Genomic DNA, 18,133 nt, shown 5'->3' with positions numbered 1-18,133 from the left:
TCAGCTTCCACATCTCTCTCCCCCTCTCTCTGTTTCTTCTTTCTCTGAGTTTCTCTGGATGTTAAGAAAGAAGTATATTCTGGTCACACTAAATTTTTGTGGGCTCCTCCTATATGGGTTCACTCCTTAAGGTTTTACATGATGTTTGAATTCTGAGTGGAAACGCCCCTGGAGACAATTAATAGTAGAAACAGAATCTTCAGGTGAGTTGGTTTCAGGTGGGATGGTCTATCTTGTTTCTTTTCCCTCCTTTGGGGAACACTGAGATCCTGAAACCTCTAAAGCAGTGGACACTGTCAGTCTCCGGGCAGTGATGTCTCCCAAGTCCGTTTTCCCGAAGGCTGAGCTTTGATCTCCTCCCCCGTCACTGGGGTATCATCCTGGATTTTGGTTTGAGAATATCCACACTGTGCTTTGCAGAGTAGTCACAATGAACTTTTTAAAAAGAATATTATAATTCCTCAACACCTCAAAATTGACTCGAAAGAAGATAAGAATCATCTGTATAAAATAACAATAAACTCCATAATATACAATTCCATTTTTCTGACAGTAATATGTGCAGGTATGTCAAGGGTGTGGAAAATATGGCTGAAGTGAAAAGGAAACGTGTCCTCGTGACAGTAATTTGCATGAAATGCTGTATATACTGTTCAAGTGCTGCATCAGTGTGTAAGAAAAAAGGAAATTGCAGGCATTATCTTCTGAGAATACTGACTTGATTAAAGAGGGTTGAAAATTGAATATAGCTAGGATAAGGGTTTAGGTAAAATGGAGCAGAGAAATTTAGATTTGATAAATTAGTTAATAGGGAGAAATGAAAGTTTTTAAGAGTCAGAAACTGTCATAACAGCCACAGTAACCAAGAAAAGAAGAAAGTGATTTTCTCACAGTGCAGGTTACCAGCAGCACAGAGCAGCTGGCTGAGCCTCGGTGACCACGAGATTAAAGAGGGATGATTAATAAGAGTCAGATAATGATGAGAAAACACAGGGGGAACAGAGACAGTTATTGAAGGACAGTGATTGATGAGTTAGCATGAACAGGGCCAAGAGGAAATTGAGAAAAAGAGCTGAGCTACTCTTTGACCTCACAAACTGTTCCTGCAGTTCTGTTGCTGCCAACTTTGAACCTTGATCTGTCTCTTAGATTGTTTAAAATAATAGGTGTTTAAAAATAATACCAGTTATTCAGAGTATTAGGAATTAAAATGGATGAGGGTGGGAACACCTATATATTTTGAATTGCACAACTGTCAGACTTTGTGCTGATTATATTAATGTCATCTCCTAACTTAATACTTATACACCTATAAAATATATATTATCATGTCATTATTATTGATAAATAAGCTGAGGCTCATAAAATCTGAGTGATTCACCAAAGATCATACGGTAAATGGCAAAGCTTGGAGCTGAATTTAAATCTCTGTTTCCAACTCCTTGCTTCTTTCACTGTGCCAGGCTGCCTGTCACTAACTCTCTTCCACTTCCCACCCATATAGGGGATATAGGAAATACATTTTTTGAGTGTCAAAAGTACCATGAAACTATTAAGAAATAATGAATTATTTCTCCCTTCACAGGGTCAGACAAAACTAAAATTGCATCTGTGTTTATGAGAGTCAAACTAACAGTCCCTTTATTAATGAATATTTCAGATGTGTGCTTGTTATTGGTTAAACTTATTTTAAAATCTTTGCTAAATAAATATACTTCTGTTGTTATAAACTGCTTACCAGTACAAGCTGCTTTTGGTTTCTCAAAATAATGTATACAAATAATGACTGTATGACTCAAAGCAAGATTATCACCTGTAGTTTTAATCAAACTCAATATTCCTGTCACCAGAAGTTTTGAGGGTGACAATGTAACCACTTGTGTTTATTGCTGTATTCTCTGATTTTCTTGAGAAACAGTATAGAATATGAAAGAGTTGAGCAAAACATAGTTTAAGTTACTCTGTAATTCAGATATTCTATAAGCCTTGAATGCTATAAGATTCCTAATAAATTTATTAGATTAAAAATATTGATAGCAGGTTGAGATATATTGATCAAAGAATTTAAAAGGCTATACTGAGAGCATCAGTGAGAAGCTGAGAGACATCAGTGGTGCTGTGTGAGATAAAATGATAAACGGTCACAAATAGGAAAGAAACAAAAGGGAGGGTACAATTATAATACAGCTTCCTGACTATACCAGGTCGCTGCGTTGAACCCAAGGCCAGTAATTTTAGCATCAAACTGCAATCGTTGGAAAACTTGAAGATAGAGCTTTATTTTCTTCAATGTCCATTTATGCTTTCCAAGATGTGAAAATTCTTGTGGTGACTCATGACCTCTGCCTTTTCAATGATCTTCAGTTAGAACGTAACGACAGAAGTACTACGGCCTCTAACAACATTACGCCTCCTGCTTTTAAAAATAAATCTGAGTTCCATGTTTTCCTTTATTGTTCTGTTACTCCCACCAAACAACACAGACCTTCAGAATGGTGGAACTGTGAAAAACATGTTTTTCTGCAACACTATAGAAAATATTTCTCTCTCACTCTACACTAAATTCAATTTCTGTCACTCATGATCAACTTCAAACCTAACTCATCACTAGCACGCTGTGTTAATTCAAACAAGTGTCTTAACTCAGATATGCTTCCATTTCCCTTTGTAAAATATGAGACTGCTTGTTTTGAAATTCAAAGTCTTTTTTTTTCAAAGTCTCATTTAGTGGTCAAAACTGCTACTGCTAAGTTGCTTTAGTCGTGTCTGACTCTCTTCAACCCCATAGACGGCAGCCCACCAGGCTTCCCCATCTCTGGGATTCTCCAGGCAAGAACACCGGAGTGGGTTGCCATTTCCTTCTCCAATGCAGGAAAGTGAAAAGTGAAAGTGAAGTCGCTCAGTCGTGCCCAACTCTTAGCGACCCCATGGACTGCAGCCTACCAGGCTCCTCCATCCATGGGATTTTCCAGGCAAGAGTACTGGAGTGGGTTGCCATTGCCTTCGCCGAAGTGGTCAAAACTAAGGCACTAGTATTTTAAGACAATGTCTGCTGCACGATAAATGAGATATCCATGCACTGTCATCATTATCATTGTTATTTTATTATCGCTGTCTCAGATTTTCTCCAACAACAATTATGTGGTTTGCTGAAGGAAATCAGAGTGCTGGAGCCATCTTCACCCTTTGGGCTTCTCAGAATATCCCGACCTCCAGGTTCCCTTGTTCCTGGTTTTCCTCACCGTCTATGCAGTCACCATGGTGGGGAACCTGGGCATGGTCACCATCATCAGGATCAGTCCCAAACTCCACACCCCCATGTACTTTTTTCTCAGTCACTTGTCCTTGGTTGATTTCTGCTATTCCACCACAGTTACACCCAAACTCTTGGAGAATTTGGTTGTGGAAGACAGAACCCTCTCGTTAACAGGATGCATCATGCGATTGTTCTCGGCTTGTATGTTTGCAGTGGCAGAGGCATTCATGTTGGCAGTCATGGCCTGTGACCGATTTGTGGCCATTTGTAAGCCTCTGCTCTACACAGCAGTCATGTCCCCAAAGCTCTGTGCATCCTTAGTGGCCTGTCCCTATATGTGGGGTGTAGTCTCCTCCCTGACACTCACCTGTCCTCTCCAGACATTATCCTTCTGTGGGTCTAACATCATAAATAATTTCCCCTGTGAGCACTCTGCCATTGTCTCCGTCTCCCGCTCTGACCCCTTTATCAGCCAAGTGATCTCTTTTGCCATCTCCATATTCAACGAGGTGAGCAGCCTGGCAATTATCCTCACTACGTATATTTTCATTTTTGGCACTATCATAAAAATGCCCTCTGCTGGGGGGCGCCAAAAAGCCTTCTCTACTTGTGCCTCCCATCTGACCGCCATCACCATGTTCCACGGGACAATCCTGTTCCTTATTGTGTACCCAGGCCCCAAACTCATGGCTCAGGGTCAAAGTAGGTTCTGTGTTTTATATAGTAGTGAGTCCCATGCTGAACCCTCTAATCTATAGCCTCAGGAACAAAGATGTGAAAGAGAGTGTCAGGAAATTAATGAATCACTTAATACAATTTGGTCGAAGATCTGTATGTCCAAAAGAAATATGATCTATTACATAGTATTGATTAAATCTTCTTGTAGAGATGATGACTCAAATTATGTAGTCAACTCACTAGATTGTTAATTTAGAGTCATAAATTGGCTATTTGATCTCTTAGTTTTTGTTCCGTTCAATGCCAAATAAAACAGCTGTATATCATGTGTAAAATGATGTGTGTTGTGGGTGTATGAAAGTGAAACTGTGAGTTGTTCAGTCATGTTTGACTCTTTGCCACCCCATGGACTGTAGCCTGCCAGGTTCTTCTGTCCGTGGAAGTCTCCAGGAAAGAATAATGGAGCGGGTAGCCATTGCCTTCTCCAGGGGATCTTCCTCACCCAGGGATTAAACCTGGGTTTCCTGCATTTCAGGGAGCTTCTTCAACTTCTGAGCCAACATGGAAGCGCTGTGGGTGAAGAGTATCTCCCAGATACCCATGTCACCCAGCACTCAGAATGTCACCTTATTTGGAAATAAGAGCTTTGCAGATGTAATTAAAGAAAGAGTCAAGATGAGCTTAAAGTGAACCCAAAATCCAATGAGAGTGTCCTTATAAGAGACAGAAAAAGATACACAGAGACACAGGGAAGGAGGGTGTGTGACTTCTGCTTCTCTCTCTTTCCTCCTAAACCACACACAACTCTTAAACAACAACAACAACAACTAATTTTTAGTATTGTTGCACATAACTGCTTCCTGGCTGTTTGTAAACCTGCACTCTACACAGCTGTTGCGCCCCAGAAGCTGTGCTCCATCCTTCTGGCTGGTGCTACAGCTGAGCATAGACTGTTTCTCACACTCATCCTTTCAGTCGTACTCCCTACTGTGAGTCCATCTTAGTAAACATATTTTGTATGAGTATTCTGCTGCCCTTTTGGATCTTGTTTTACTTTAGCCAATTCAATGAACTAAGAAAGTTCATAGCCATCATTTCCTAGCTTTCCCTTCTCTCACTATTTTAAAGATACTTTCTACCTGTGGGCATCACGGAGTCCTGTCTACCTGTGCCTTCCACACATCATCATCCTTTCTCTCTATAGCACGTGCATGCTGTGTGCTAAGTCACTTCACTCATGTCTGGCTCTTTGAGACCCTGGACTGTAGCCTGCCAGGCTCCTCTGCCCATGGGATTCTCCAGGCAAGAATACAGGAGTTGGTTGCCAAGCCTTCTTCCAGGGCATCTCCCAGACGCAGGGACTGAACCAGAATCGCTTATGTCTCCTGCAGGTACCTTATCACTAGCGCCAACTGGGAAGCCCTCTATAGTATGCTCAGTTCCAAATGCTCATAAGTGATTGTTCGAGTAGAGTCTGTTTTATACCATGCCAATCCTCACACTGAACTCAGTGACATACAGTATACATACTGCCACACTCACTGACATAATAGCTTGAAATGGAGAAAGATGAAACACCTTGTAAGGAAGTTAATAGGCTCCAAAATATTTTAGTGCTCAATCCACTGTTAATAAATATATTTCTATTAAATCATGTATGTGCCTATTCAAATACCACCTACCAAGAAAAGTCTTTTCTGAAAATCTAATAAAATGAGATAATCACTCTTTACCCCCTTAATGATAATCTTTTTGCAGGAACAGATGATATGTTAAGTACATGCAATAATTTATTTGCCTCATTTCCTTCTCCCTCTATACACTCCAAGAGAGTAGAAATTTCTGGTATTATCATTGGATCTGATATCTCTAATGCCTAGAAATTTACCTAGAAAACACATTCGGCCTTCAATGAATACTTGCTGGATGAATAAAAATGAAAATTTCTGACTAAATTCATAACATTTACTACTGTGCTCACCTAGGTAAGGGAGATTCCCTGGTGGCTCAGATGGTAAAGAATCTCCGTGCAATGCAGGAGACCCAGGCTCAATCCCTGGGTCAGGAAGATGCCCTGGAGAAGGAATGGCAGCCCACTCCATATTCTTGTCTGGAGAATCCCAGGGACAGAGTAACCTAGCTACAGTCCAGGGGGTCACAAAGAGATGGACACGACTAGGTGACTGACTATTCACCTGGGTAAGACTTTAGATGACGTCTCCTTAATGAATATAGTTGTCACATGAGATTTAAAAAGCTAAAATAGCATACATAATACACTCAATGACTTAAATGAGTGCTTCTATTGCTGAGTACTCTAACTTGAAGTATATTTCTTTGTCTAATTTTAAGTCTTTAGCTGTAGCTGCACATTCTATAAACATTTGACTCTCCTGCAGTTTTCAGAACCACAAAATGACACTTCCATTATCAAAAGGGTATCTCACAAATAGTTCTTGAATGTAGTTTATTGGCACTGGTCATGTTCAATTTAGAGATCCTGCCGTTTCTAAGCTAATACCGATTTCAGAAAGTCTGGAGTTTATTCAAAATTCTCCGAGCCAGGCTTCAACAATACATGAACTGTGAACTTCCAGATGTTCAAGCTGGTTTTAGAAAAGGCAGAGGAACCAGAGATCAAATTGCCAACATATGCTGAATCATCGAAAAAGCAAGAGAGTTTCAGAAAAACATCTATTTCTGCTTTATTGACTATGCCAAAGCTTTTGACTGCGTGGATCACCATAAACTGTGAAAAATTCTGAAGGGGATGGGAATACCAAACCACCAGACCTGCCTCTTGAGAAACCTGCATGCAGGTCAGGAAGTAACAGTTAGAACCGGACATGGAACAACAGAATGGTTCTGAATAGGAAAAGGAGTACATCAAGGCTGTATATTGTCACCCTGCTTATTTAACTTATATGCAGAGTACATCATGAGAAACTCTGGGCTGGAGGAAGCACAAGCTAGAATCAAGATTGCCGGGAGAAATGTCAATAACCTCAAATAGCAGATGACATCACCCTTAGGGCAGAAAGTGAAGAGGAACTAAAGAGCCTCTTGATGAAAGTGAAAGAGGAGAGTGAAAAAGTTGGCTTAAAGCTCAACATTCAGAAAACGAAGATCATGGCATCTGGTCCCATCACTTCATGGCAAATAGATGAGGAAACAGTGGAAACAGTGGCTGACTTAAATTTTTTTGGCTCCAAAATCACTGCAGATTGTGATTGCAGCCATGAAATTAAAAGACGCTTACTCCTTGGAAGGAAAGTTATCACCAGCTTAGACCGCATATCTTTTGGACTCAGAGGGAGAGGGAGAGGGTGGGATGATTTGGGAGAATGACATTCTAACATGTATACTATCATGTGAATTGAATCGCCAGTCTATGTCTGACGCAGGATGCAGCATGCTTTGGGCTGGTGCATGGGGATGACCCAGAAAGATGGGGAGGGAGGTGGGAGGGGGGTTCATGTTTGGGAATGCATGTAAGAATTAAAGATTTTAAAATTTAAAAAATAAAAACTAAAAAAATAAAAAATAAAAAAATAAAAAGCAGAGACATTACTTTGTCAACAAAGATCTATCTAGTCAAGGATATGGTTTTTCCAGTAGTCATGTATGGATGTGAGATTTGGACTATAGAGAAAGCTGAGCGCCGAAGAATTGATGCTTTTGAACTGTGATGTTGGAGAAGACTCTTGAGAGTCCCTTGGACTACAAGGAGATCCAACAAGTCCATCCTAAAGGAGATCTATCCTCTGTGTTCATTGGAAGGACTGATGTTGAAGCTGAAACTCCAATACTTCAGCCATCTGATGTGAAGAGCTGACTCATTTGAAAAGACCCTGATACTGGGAAAGATTGAGGGCAGGAGGAGAATGGGACGACAGAGGATGAGATGGTTGGATGGCATCACCAACTCGATGGACACTGATTTGGGTAGACTCCGGGAGTTGGTGATGGACAGGGAGGCCTGGTGTGCTGCGGTTTATGGGGTCGAAAAGAGTCAGACACGACTGAGCGACTGAACTGAACTGAAACTGAGGGGGTGTTTATATCACTCAAGAGCTTTACTACCACTATCTGCTTCTCTAGTCACATATTTGAACATTGGAGTTTGTCCTTGCTTACTTCATTATGATTATTTTCCAAAATCACTTTCCATCAGGCACTTCTCTATTTCCAGGGATACCAGATCTCTTAGGGTTTCACTCTATTGAGAAGCACTTAAATTCTTGTCTTGTTCCTTATGTTTGAGGGAAAGATTTTACCTTTTCACTGTTTAATGTGATGAAGGAATGATGCTGAAGCTGAAACTCCAGTACTCTGGCCACCTCATGTGAAGAGTTGACTCATTGAATAATACTCTGATGCTGGGAGGGATTGGGGGCAGGAGGAGAACGGGACGACAGAGGATGAGATGGCTGGATGGCATCACTGATTCGATGGATGTGAGTCTGAGTGAACTCCGGGAGTTGGTGATGGACAGGGAGGCCTGGCGTGCTGCGATTCATGGGGTCGCAAAGAGCTGGACATGACTGAGCGACTGAACTGAAGCTGAGTTTGTCACATATGTCCTTTATTTATGTTGAGATAGTTTCCCTCCCTAACTGGTTTGCTGAGAATTTCATCATGAAAAATTTTTGAATTTTGTCATTTGTTTTCTGCATTTATTGAGATGATTAATTACTTTTATTTGTGTTTGTTAATGTGGTATATCACACTAGTTGATTCGCACATGTTGAACTGTCCTTGCATGCTTGGAATAAATAACACTTGATCATAGTGTATGATCTTTTCAATGCAGTTTTGAATTTGGTTTTCCAACAGAAATTTTTGCATTTATGTTCAATAGGAATATTGACTCTTAATTTTCATTCCTTGTTGTGTTTTTTCTGGTATTGAGATAAAGGTAATGCTGGATTCATAATATGAGTTTGGAAGTACTGCCTATGCTTCTATTTTTTTAAAAAAGATTAAAAATTATTAATTCTTCAAATGTTAAAGTTCACCAATGAAGCCATGTGGTCCTGGACTTATCTTGTGGGGGAGCTTTGGATAACTGATTCAATCTCCTTATCAGTATTTTGTCTATTCAGATTTTCTATTTTTTCATCATTCAGTCTTTGTAGGGTGTTATGCTTTAGGAATTTAACAATTTCTTCTAAGTCATTTGATTTCTTTTTTTTGGGGGGGGAAGGGATGTATATTGTTCATAGTAGTTTCTTATGATCCTTGGTTTTTGTGTAGTATCAATGGTCATATCCCTTCTGCCATTTATAGTATTTATTTGAGACTTCTCCCTTATTCTTGATAAATTTAGCTATTTTTTTCCCTCCATTTTGCTTACCTTTTCAAAAGTACAGCCTTCATGTTGATTGACTTTTTCTATTGCATTTGTTTTAACTCTGATCTTTGTTATTTCTTTTCTTTTACTAACTTTTGACTTAGCATGTTCTGCGTTTCTAGTTCCTTGGGGTATAGAAAGGTCTTAGCTTTTTTTTTTCTTAATGTAAGCATTTTTTCACTGCAAACTTTTCTCTTAAAGCTGTATTTATTGTAATTTGTTATTGTCCTCTAATTTTGGTCATGATATTTTTCTATTTCCATTTGTCTCAGGATATTTTTAAATTCTTTTTTTATTTCTTCTCTGAACTACTGGTTGTTCAGGGATATGTTTAATCTCCATACATTTGTAAAATTTTTAAACTTATTTCTCCAGCTGATTTCTAGTTTTACACTGTCGGGGTTGGGAAAGTGTTTGATATGGCTTAAATTTTCTGTGACATCCTTGAATGAAGGTGTTACTGTCTGCCAGAGTCAGATGATATGGAGACATGTCAGCCTCAGTCATGTCAGACTCTTTGTGACCTCATGGACTGTAACCCACCAGGCACCTATGTCCACAGAATTCTCCAGGCAAGAATACTGAAGTGGGTAGCCATTTCATTCTCCAAGGGATCTTCCAGACCCAGGGGTCAAACCCAGGTCTCCCATATTCCAGGCAGATTCTTTACCATATCCCTAGGATAGTCAGAAAAGCTGAGGTATATCTATGTGTACAAGTTCCTTCCAGGGAGATACTGGTAAATTGAGGTTGGAGGCCCTCAGACAGTTGAATAAGTCAATTTTAATTTTATAATTCCATTGATAGGACTTAAAATATTCTTGCCTTTTGTTCACATCCACTAGATCTCATAATAACAGCCAATTTGTAGATCAAATGAATCTCTACATGCTCTGATACAGGGCAGTCAAATAGAGATTACTTAACCAGATTACACATTTATATTCCCTAAATTAGCAACAATCCACCAACACTCCATTTTTCTTGGACAATATAGCTCAAAAAATGATTTCTACCATGTTTCTGCTGATAAATAACAGTTCTAAAATATTGTGTGTAAAATGAGAAAACATAGTACAGGTGAAAACCTCTGAGGTCTTTTTTTTTTTTTTAATTATTCATAAGTTCTTTCCAGTATGATTCTGTGGAAGAGGTCAGTTTCTCACAAATGCCCCCTGTGGAAGCCAGAGAATCTTCTTGGGCTTTAATTTCATTCTGAAATGTTTTTTGCACAAAGTCACTCTACCATGATAGCTAGAAAATCTAACAAACAGTGGGCTTTTTAACTTTTGCAACTGTAATAAATAAGTACATGAATTTTACATGTTTCTTCAAATATATCTGTACTGTTTAGACATGCTGATTCATTGCTTTAGCATCATATTCTAGAGCAGAAACCCACAAAATAGATACACATTAAGGGTGTATCCAGATGAATGCTCTTTACTTCTAGTGTGATATGTATCTTCTTTATAGATCAGCACCCTGGTATTCACAACCATTTTATATTCTTTCTTAACATTTGTTATATATATATGCATTCAAGCCACATACCATATCTTCAGTTAATTTTTATTTTGTTAATTATTGATGTCTAATGAACACTCACAAATGTTATCTACTCTGTTTATTCCTTCCTTTTTCTTTACTTCGTTCTCTCTCTCTCTCTTTCTGCATTTGTGTCCCAAACATTAGGTAAGTTCTTTGGATAATACAGACAGAATGTAGGATCCTTGAGCAAAGATTGTTCACAATCTCATACTGTAGGTCATGATTTCACAAACAGGACAATATTAAATAGACTGATTAAAGAAAATGGTTGTCTGTGAACTATAAAAAGGAACATTTAATCAGAGCTAAGAATGGGAGGAGTTGAGAGCTAATTATTAAGGAAAACTATGCAATTTACCAAGGCACCTTATTTTTTATTTATTTGTTTCTGCTAGGGAAATGTAATTTTATTTATTTATTTATTTTTTACATATAAATTTATTTATTTTAATTAGAGGTTAATTACTTTACAATATTGTATTGGTTTTGCCATACATCAACATGAATCTGCCACAGGTATACACGTGTTCCCCATCCTGAACACTCTCCCTCCTCCCTCCCTGTACCATCCCTCTCGGTAGTCTCAGGGCACCAGCCCCAAGCATCCAGTATCCTGCATCGAACCTGGACTGGTTATTCGTTTCATATATGATATTATACATGTTTCAGTGACATTCTTCCAAATCATCCCACCCTCTCCCTCTCCCACGGAGTCCAAATTGCTTTCAGTTTTGGATTTCTTAAGTCTAAAAAGGTGTGTGTATGTATGTGTCTGTGTCTTCAGTTGCATCCAGCTCTTTGTGACCCCAGGAACCACAGCCTGCCCAGCTCCTCAGTTAATGGAACTTTCCAAGCAAGAATACTGGAGCAAGTTGCCATTTCCTATTCCAGGGGTTATACCTGACCCAAGGATTAAATCCGAGTCCCCTGCATCTCTTGCATTGGCAGGCAGATTGTTTACCACTGAGCCACTGGGAATCCCCTGAAAAGGTATACAGCTGCTCAACTCAAGACCTCTATAAGTGTCAAATTATCTTCCTAGAATCATTTCCTTCCCAAATTTTTGGATCTGACAATATCTCCTTTAAAGAAAACTTTTCTTCTGCACACTATGTTTTGACATTTGTTCCTAGATTTTTAACCCTATATTTGTTGTTTTAATTAATGAAAGTCTTAAACTTTACTATGAATTGTATGTGTGGTTAGTTAGTAAATGTTTCTTTATTCATCTAGATTATATGGTTCATTTTTCTACAAACTAATGGGTTTTTAAAGAAATGTAAAGCACTTAGAGACAGACAAAGAAGAATTAAATAGTTGATAAATATTAATACACTTGAAATAATAATGTTTGAATGAATGGATACATACAAAACGTATGATAGAATTTGAAGAGCCAGGAAGTTTTACACAGGGTTTCACAGATAAGGTCAAGACATAAAATGAAGCATGACAAGTTTTGAAAACTGCAACAATTTCCTATGGCTTAACTTTACTATAGATACTCATTTATTAAGTAATTTGATAAAATTATATTTCTCATGCATCATACCGTATAATTTTGCAAAAATAATAACTACTATATGTGTGTGTGCATATGTGTTATATAAATCTTTGAAACCATCTTTTATTTTTTAGTTTTCCTAGAGCATTTTTCACATCCTTGTTCCGTAGGCTATAAATCAGAGGATTTAACATGGGAATCATAAGGGTGTAAAACAATGAGGTCATTTTGTCTTGATCTAAAGAGTAGATTGAACTTGGCCTAAAGTACATAAAAAGCATAGTTCCCTGGAAAATTGCCACAGCAGTTAAGTGGGAGGCGCAGGTGGAGAAAGCTTTGAACCTCCCCTTAGTAGAATGGATCTTTGAGACTGCTAGGATGATATAACAGTAAGAGACAAGAACTCCTGAAATTGAGCTCAATTCAATGAAGCCGAAAACAATAAATACTATCCATTCATTGACCTGTGTATCAGAGCAGGAAAGAAGGTAGAGTGGAGGTAAGTCACAGAAGAAGTGGTTAATCTCATTTGACCCACAAAAGCATAAGTGGAATGCTAATGTCGTGTGGATCAAAGCATCTGTCATTCCCACCAGGTAAACCCCAGCCACGAGCAGGGAGCACACCCCACTGGACATGCTGACCGCATAGAGCAAGGGGCTGCTGATGGCCTTGTATCGATCATAGGCCATCACTGCCAGCAGGAGACACTCAGAATCTGCAAAGGTACAGGCAATCAAGAACTGTAGGGCACAGCCATAGAAGGGGATTGATTTCTTCTTGGCCAAAAGGTCAACCAGCATCTTGGGCCCAATGGCTGTGGAATAGCAGAGGTCACAGAAGGAGAGGTGGCTGAGGAAAAAGTACATTGGCGTTTGCAGCTGGGGATCCATTCTAATCAAAATGATCATTCCAAGATTTCCCAGAAGATTAATGAGATAGACCATCAGCAACATGGCAAATAAGGTCACTTTCACTTCCAGATCACTGGTAATCCCCAAGAAAATGAATTCAGTCACAGAGGAGCAATTTTCTTTCTCCATTCTTTAATTTTTCTTATCTAAATTTTTGACAAAATGATCAGGAAAAGTGTAGACAAATGTACGGACATCTGCAAAATATCTGTAAAGGAGAGCACAGTCTCTTTGTGTAAATGTCATTTTATACTCAGAAAATTACCCAATCATGTCCCTACTTTTTGAAGGAACATTGTTACCTACCTGGCAAAATAAAAACAAACAAAAAACTATATTACACATTGAAAAAGTTTTATCTAAGTCTGCATGTCATTATGATGTATATAAAACTCTATGAGTTTTTCATTTTCCTAGGTTTTTGCCTTCTTACCTCTGGAGGTATAATTGGAAGAATTAATGTCCTATTTTATGTTCAAAATACCATAGAAGAGACACCAATGTCTGAGAGACCTGGCTGTCAGTTATAGGATTAAGCATTTTCCATCTCTGGAAATAGTCATTTGGGCACAAAAATTTGTTACCATTGTTATGTTTCTCAGAATACAGCTCAGCTAATGTTGATTTGAAATGATTGTCTATACATTCTAGAGCATATCAGCAACCATTCATAATGAAAATTACTATGTTACCGTCCTGGTCTGTTACCTTCAGCATCTGGTAGACATAAAATAGGCACTATTGAGCTTTACTGTAGAAACGTGTTGCTCCTTTGCCACAGTTCTCTTTACTGATCTCTGCTTCGCCCTGGTGCCAGAGGATGGATCCCTTGACCAGCCAAAGAAGAACGATACAAAGAAGTGAAAACAACAGAATTTAACACACACATTTGTGTGTCTTTGATTTTAATTGACTTTTGTATTAAAAAGAAAATGAGATGAGGTGTAATGAACACTTCCGATGTGTCGAGTGTCTTCCTTGTGTATGTATCTGCTTGCGTCATGTCTGCATGTCTCTACTGATCTAAGAATTAGCATATTGGAGACAGGTTTTCTTTAAGTACATATTGGCGTATGATTTACATGGAGTTAAGTTTCCAAATATTGCTATTTATACTGTTCTGCCTATATTATGTTTGAAATAAAATTTTAAAAAAATATGTATATGCTTCCCCAGTGACAAAGAGTAAAGGCTTTCCTGTGAATCTAAATTAAGAGAAAATAATTAAACAATCATTTTATAGATACTAGAGACAGATTCTTCCAATTCTGAGAAGAAAATATTTTCTGATTTTTTAACTCATGAGTTTATTATATTGAATTGGTAGGCATAAGTAATTAATTGAGAAATTTCTCATTTTTTAATGCTAAGTTTTTCTCCTCTATTCTTAAATCTGGAGACTCAAGAACATACCTGGAATGAGCAGGTCTTTCTGTCTTTGCTGCTGCTGCTAAGTTGCTTCAGTCGTGTCCGACTCTGTGCGACCCCATGTCTTTGCTACTGATGTCTAAAAAATAAACAGCTAACCTTTTATTTTGCCAGGTAGCTTTGGGACTTAAGTCTCTGAAGCATCCACCCTCTGGCTCAGTGTTTGCTAACATTTGGCTAATTATATTTTCTGCTCTGCATTTTCCCCTGTGAAAACAGTAACAATCTTTGCAAAAAATAAGCTTCATTTCTTCACTATTGTCAACATACTGATCTGACAGTAAGAAAAATACAGATTATGTGAAGTCTAAGCTGCACAGTTACACTGAATCTGAACTCCCCTTACCTAGTCAAAGCAGAGATCCCAGGAATTACAAGATTTCCCAACTTAGTAATTTACATCTTCCTATTATTCATTTGGTTTCTTTCTTTTTGAAATATTCACCTTCTCTATGTCATTTAGCAATATTTCTAGTAATAAAAATATATGAAGAAATGTCAAAGCAATGCATGAAAAGCCAATAGATTCAAATAATCCATACCTAAAATCAATTATTTTTGATTAAGGCAATGATTTGATGTAGTTTGTGGGGATACTTGGATTCAAACAAACATTAGAAATGAAAAGTGGGGAAATGCAGTTATTTTATTCCTGCACTATATCTTTTTAGAATAAAGATTGACTCAGGTGTTAAAGCCTTTTTATGACTCGCAATTTCCTCTCTTATTAAAGAGGCAAAAACAAGATATGTGTATTAAAGAAAATTGATGATGAATTTAAGTTCTCTTAGGCCTCAAATTACTGCAGATGATGACTACAGCCATGAAACAAAAAGATGCTTGTGACTTGCCTGGTGGCTAGATGGTAAAGCGTCTGTCTACAATGCAGGAGACCGGGTTCGAGACTTGGGTTGGGAAGATTGCCTGGAGAAGGAAATGGCAATCCACTCCAGTACTATTGCCTGGAAAATCCCATGGATAGAGGAGCCTGGTAGGCCTGAGTCTATGGGGTTGCAAAGAGTCGGACACAACTGAGTGACTTCACTTCACTGTGCCTTGGAAGAAAAGCTAAGACTAACCTTGGAAGGAAAGTTATGACCAACCTAGATAGCATATTCAAAAGCAGAGATATTACTTTGCCAAAAAAGTCTGTCTATCAAGGCTATGGCTTTTCCAGTGGTCGTGTATGGATGTGACAGTTGGACTGTGAAGAAAGCTGAGTGCCAAAGAATTGATGCTTTTGAACTGTGGTGTTGGAGAAGACTCTTGAGAGTCTCTTGGACTGCAAGGAGACTCAACCAGTCCATTCTGAAGGAGATCAGTCCTGAATGATCATTGGAAAGACTTATGCTAAAGCTGCAACTCCAGTACCTTGGCCACCTCCTGCAAACAGTTGACTCATTGGAAAAGACCCTGATGCTGGGAGGGATTGGGGGCAGGAGGAGAAGGGGACGACAGAGGATAAGATGGCTGGGTGGCATCACGGACTCAATGAACGTGAGTCTGAGTGAACTCCGGGAGATGGTGATGGACAGGGAGGCCTGGTGTGCTGAAATACATGAGATCACAAAGAGTTGGACACGACTCAAGCGACTTAACAGCAGCAGCAGCAGTAGGCATAAAATGTTTTATTTACAAATTTATTTTACCAAAACAGTAGCTATGACTGTGGCTTTGTAGTATAGCCTGAAGTCAGGCAGGTTTATTCCTCCAGTTCCATTCTTCTTTCTCAAGATTGCTTTAGCTATTCGAGGTTTTTTGTATTTCCATACAAATTGTGAAATTATTTGTTCTAGCTCTGTGAAAAATACCTCTGGTAGTTTGATAGGGATTGTGTTGAACTGCTTTGGGTAGTATACTCATTTTCACTATATTGATTCTTCTGATCCACGAACATGGTATATTTCTCCATCTATTAGTGTCCTCTTTGTTTTCTTTCATCAGTGTTTTATAGTTTTCTATATATAGGTCTTTAGTTTCTTTAGGTAGATATATTCCTAAGTATTTTATTCTTTTCGTTGCAATGGTGAATGGAATTGTTTCCTTAATTTCCTTTTCTACTTTCTCATTATTAGTGTATAGGAATGCAAGGGATTTCTGTGTGTTGATTTTATATCCTGCAACTTTACTATATTCATTGATTAGCTCTAGTAATTTTCTGGTAAAAGAATGAAATTAAATCACTTTCTAAAACCATACACAAAAATAAACTCAAAATGGATTAAAGATCCAAACGTAAGACCAGAAACTATAAAACTCCTAGAGGAGAATATAGGCAAAACACTCTCTGACATAAATCATAGCAGGATCCTCTAAGATTCACCTCTCAGAATACTGGAAATAAAAACAAAAATAAACAAATGGGATCTAATTAAAATTAAAAGTTTCTGCACAATAAAGGAAACTATAAGCAAGGTGAAAAGACAGCCTCCTGAATGGGAGAAAATAATAGCAAATGAAGCAAATGACAAGCAACTTATCTCAAAAATATACAAGCAATTTATGCAGCTCAATTCCAGAAAAATAAATGACCCAATCAAAAAATGGGCCAAAGAACTAAATAGACATTTCTCCAAAGAAGACATAGGGATGGCTAACAAACACATGAAAAGATGCTCAACATCTCTCATTATCAGAGAAATGCAAATCAAGACCACAATGAGGTACCATTTCACGCCAGTCAGAATGGCTGCAATCCAAAAGTCTACAAGCAATAATGCTGGAGAGGGTGTGGAGAAAAGGGAACCCTCTTATACTCTTGGTGGGAATGCAAACTAGTACAGCCACTATGGAGAACAGTGTGGAGATTCCTTAAAAAACTGGAAATAGAGCTGCCATGACCCAGCAATCCCACCGCTGGGCATACACACTGAGGAAACCAGAATTGAAAGAGACACATGTACCCCAATGTTCATCGCAGCACTGTTTATAATAGCCAGGACATGGAAACAACCTAGATGTCCATCAGCAGATGAATGGATAAGAAAGCTGTGGTACATATACACAATGGAGTATTACTCAGCCATTAAAAAGAATACATTTGAATCAGTTCTAATGAGGTGGATGAAACTGGAGCCTATTATACAGAGTGAAGTAAGCCAGAAAGAAAAACACCAGTACAGTGTACTAACACACATATATGGAATTTAGAAAGATAGTAATGATAACCCTGTATGTGAGACAGCAAAAGAGACCCAGATGTATAGGATGGACTTTTGGACTCTGAGGGAGAGGGAGAGTGTGGGATGATTTGGGAGAATGGCACTGAAACATGTATACTATCATGTAAGAAATGAATCGCCAGTCTATGTTTGATACAGGATACAGGATGCTTGGGGCTGGTGCAAGGGATGATCCAGAGAGATGATATGGGGAGGGAGGTGAGAGGGGGGCTCAGGACTGGGAACTCATGTACACCCATGGTGGATTCATGTCAATGTATGGCAAAA

At 38.5% G+C, this 18,133-nt stretch overlaps 1 protein-coding gene and 1 pseudogene across 1 annotated transcript; one reads left to right on the top strand and one right to left on the bottom strand.

The window, feature by feature from the left end:
* Positions 1-3,139: 3,139 nt before the first annotated feature.
* Positions 3,140-4,108, top strand: LOC101121836 (olfactory receptor 5D13-like; annotated as a pseudogene).
* Positions 4,109-12,440: 8,332 nt separating this feature from the next.
* On the bottom strand, positions 12,441-13,385 carry LOC114118537 (olfactory receptor 5W2-like). Its single transcript, XM_027979894.2, has one exon. The coding sequence runs from the start codon at positions 13,383-13,385 to the stop codon at positions 12,441-12,443; it is 945 nt and encodes a 314-aa protein (XP_027835695.2).
* Positions 13,386-18,133: the final 4,748 nt, after the last annotated feature.

This window comes from Ovis aries, chromosome 15, assembly GCF_016772045.2.
Source record: "Ovis aries strain OAR_USU_Benz2616 breed Rambouillet chromosome 15, ARS-UI_Ramb_v3.0, whole genome shotgun sequence".
Lineage (NCBI taxonomy): Eukaryota > Metazoa > Chordata > Mammalia > Artiodactyla > Bovidae > Ovis > Ovis aries.
The sequence above is the reverse complement of the archived record's forward strand: the minus strand, read 5'-3'. Positions and strand labels throughout refer to the sequence as shown.

What these genes read in the sequence shown, in the direction of transcription:
- LOC114118537 (XM_027979894.2), bottom strand. Translation starts at nt 13,385, where the DNA reads ATGGAGAAAGAAAATTGCTCCTCTGTGACTGAATTCATTTTCTTGGGG.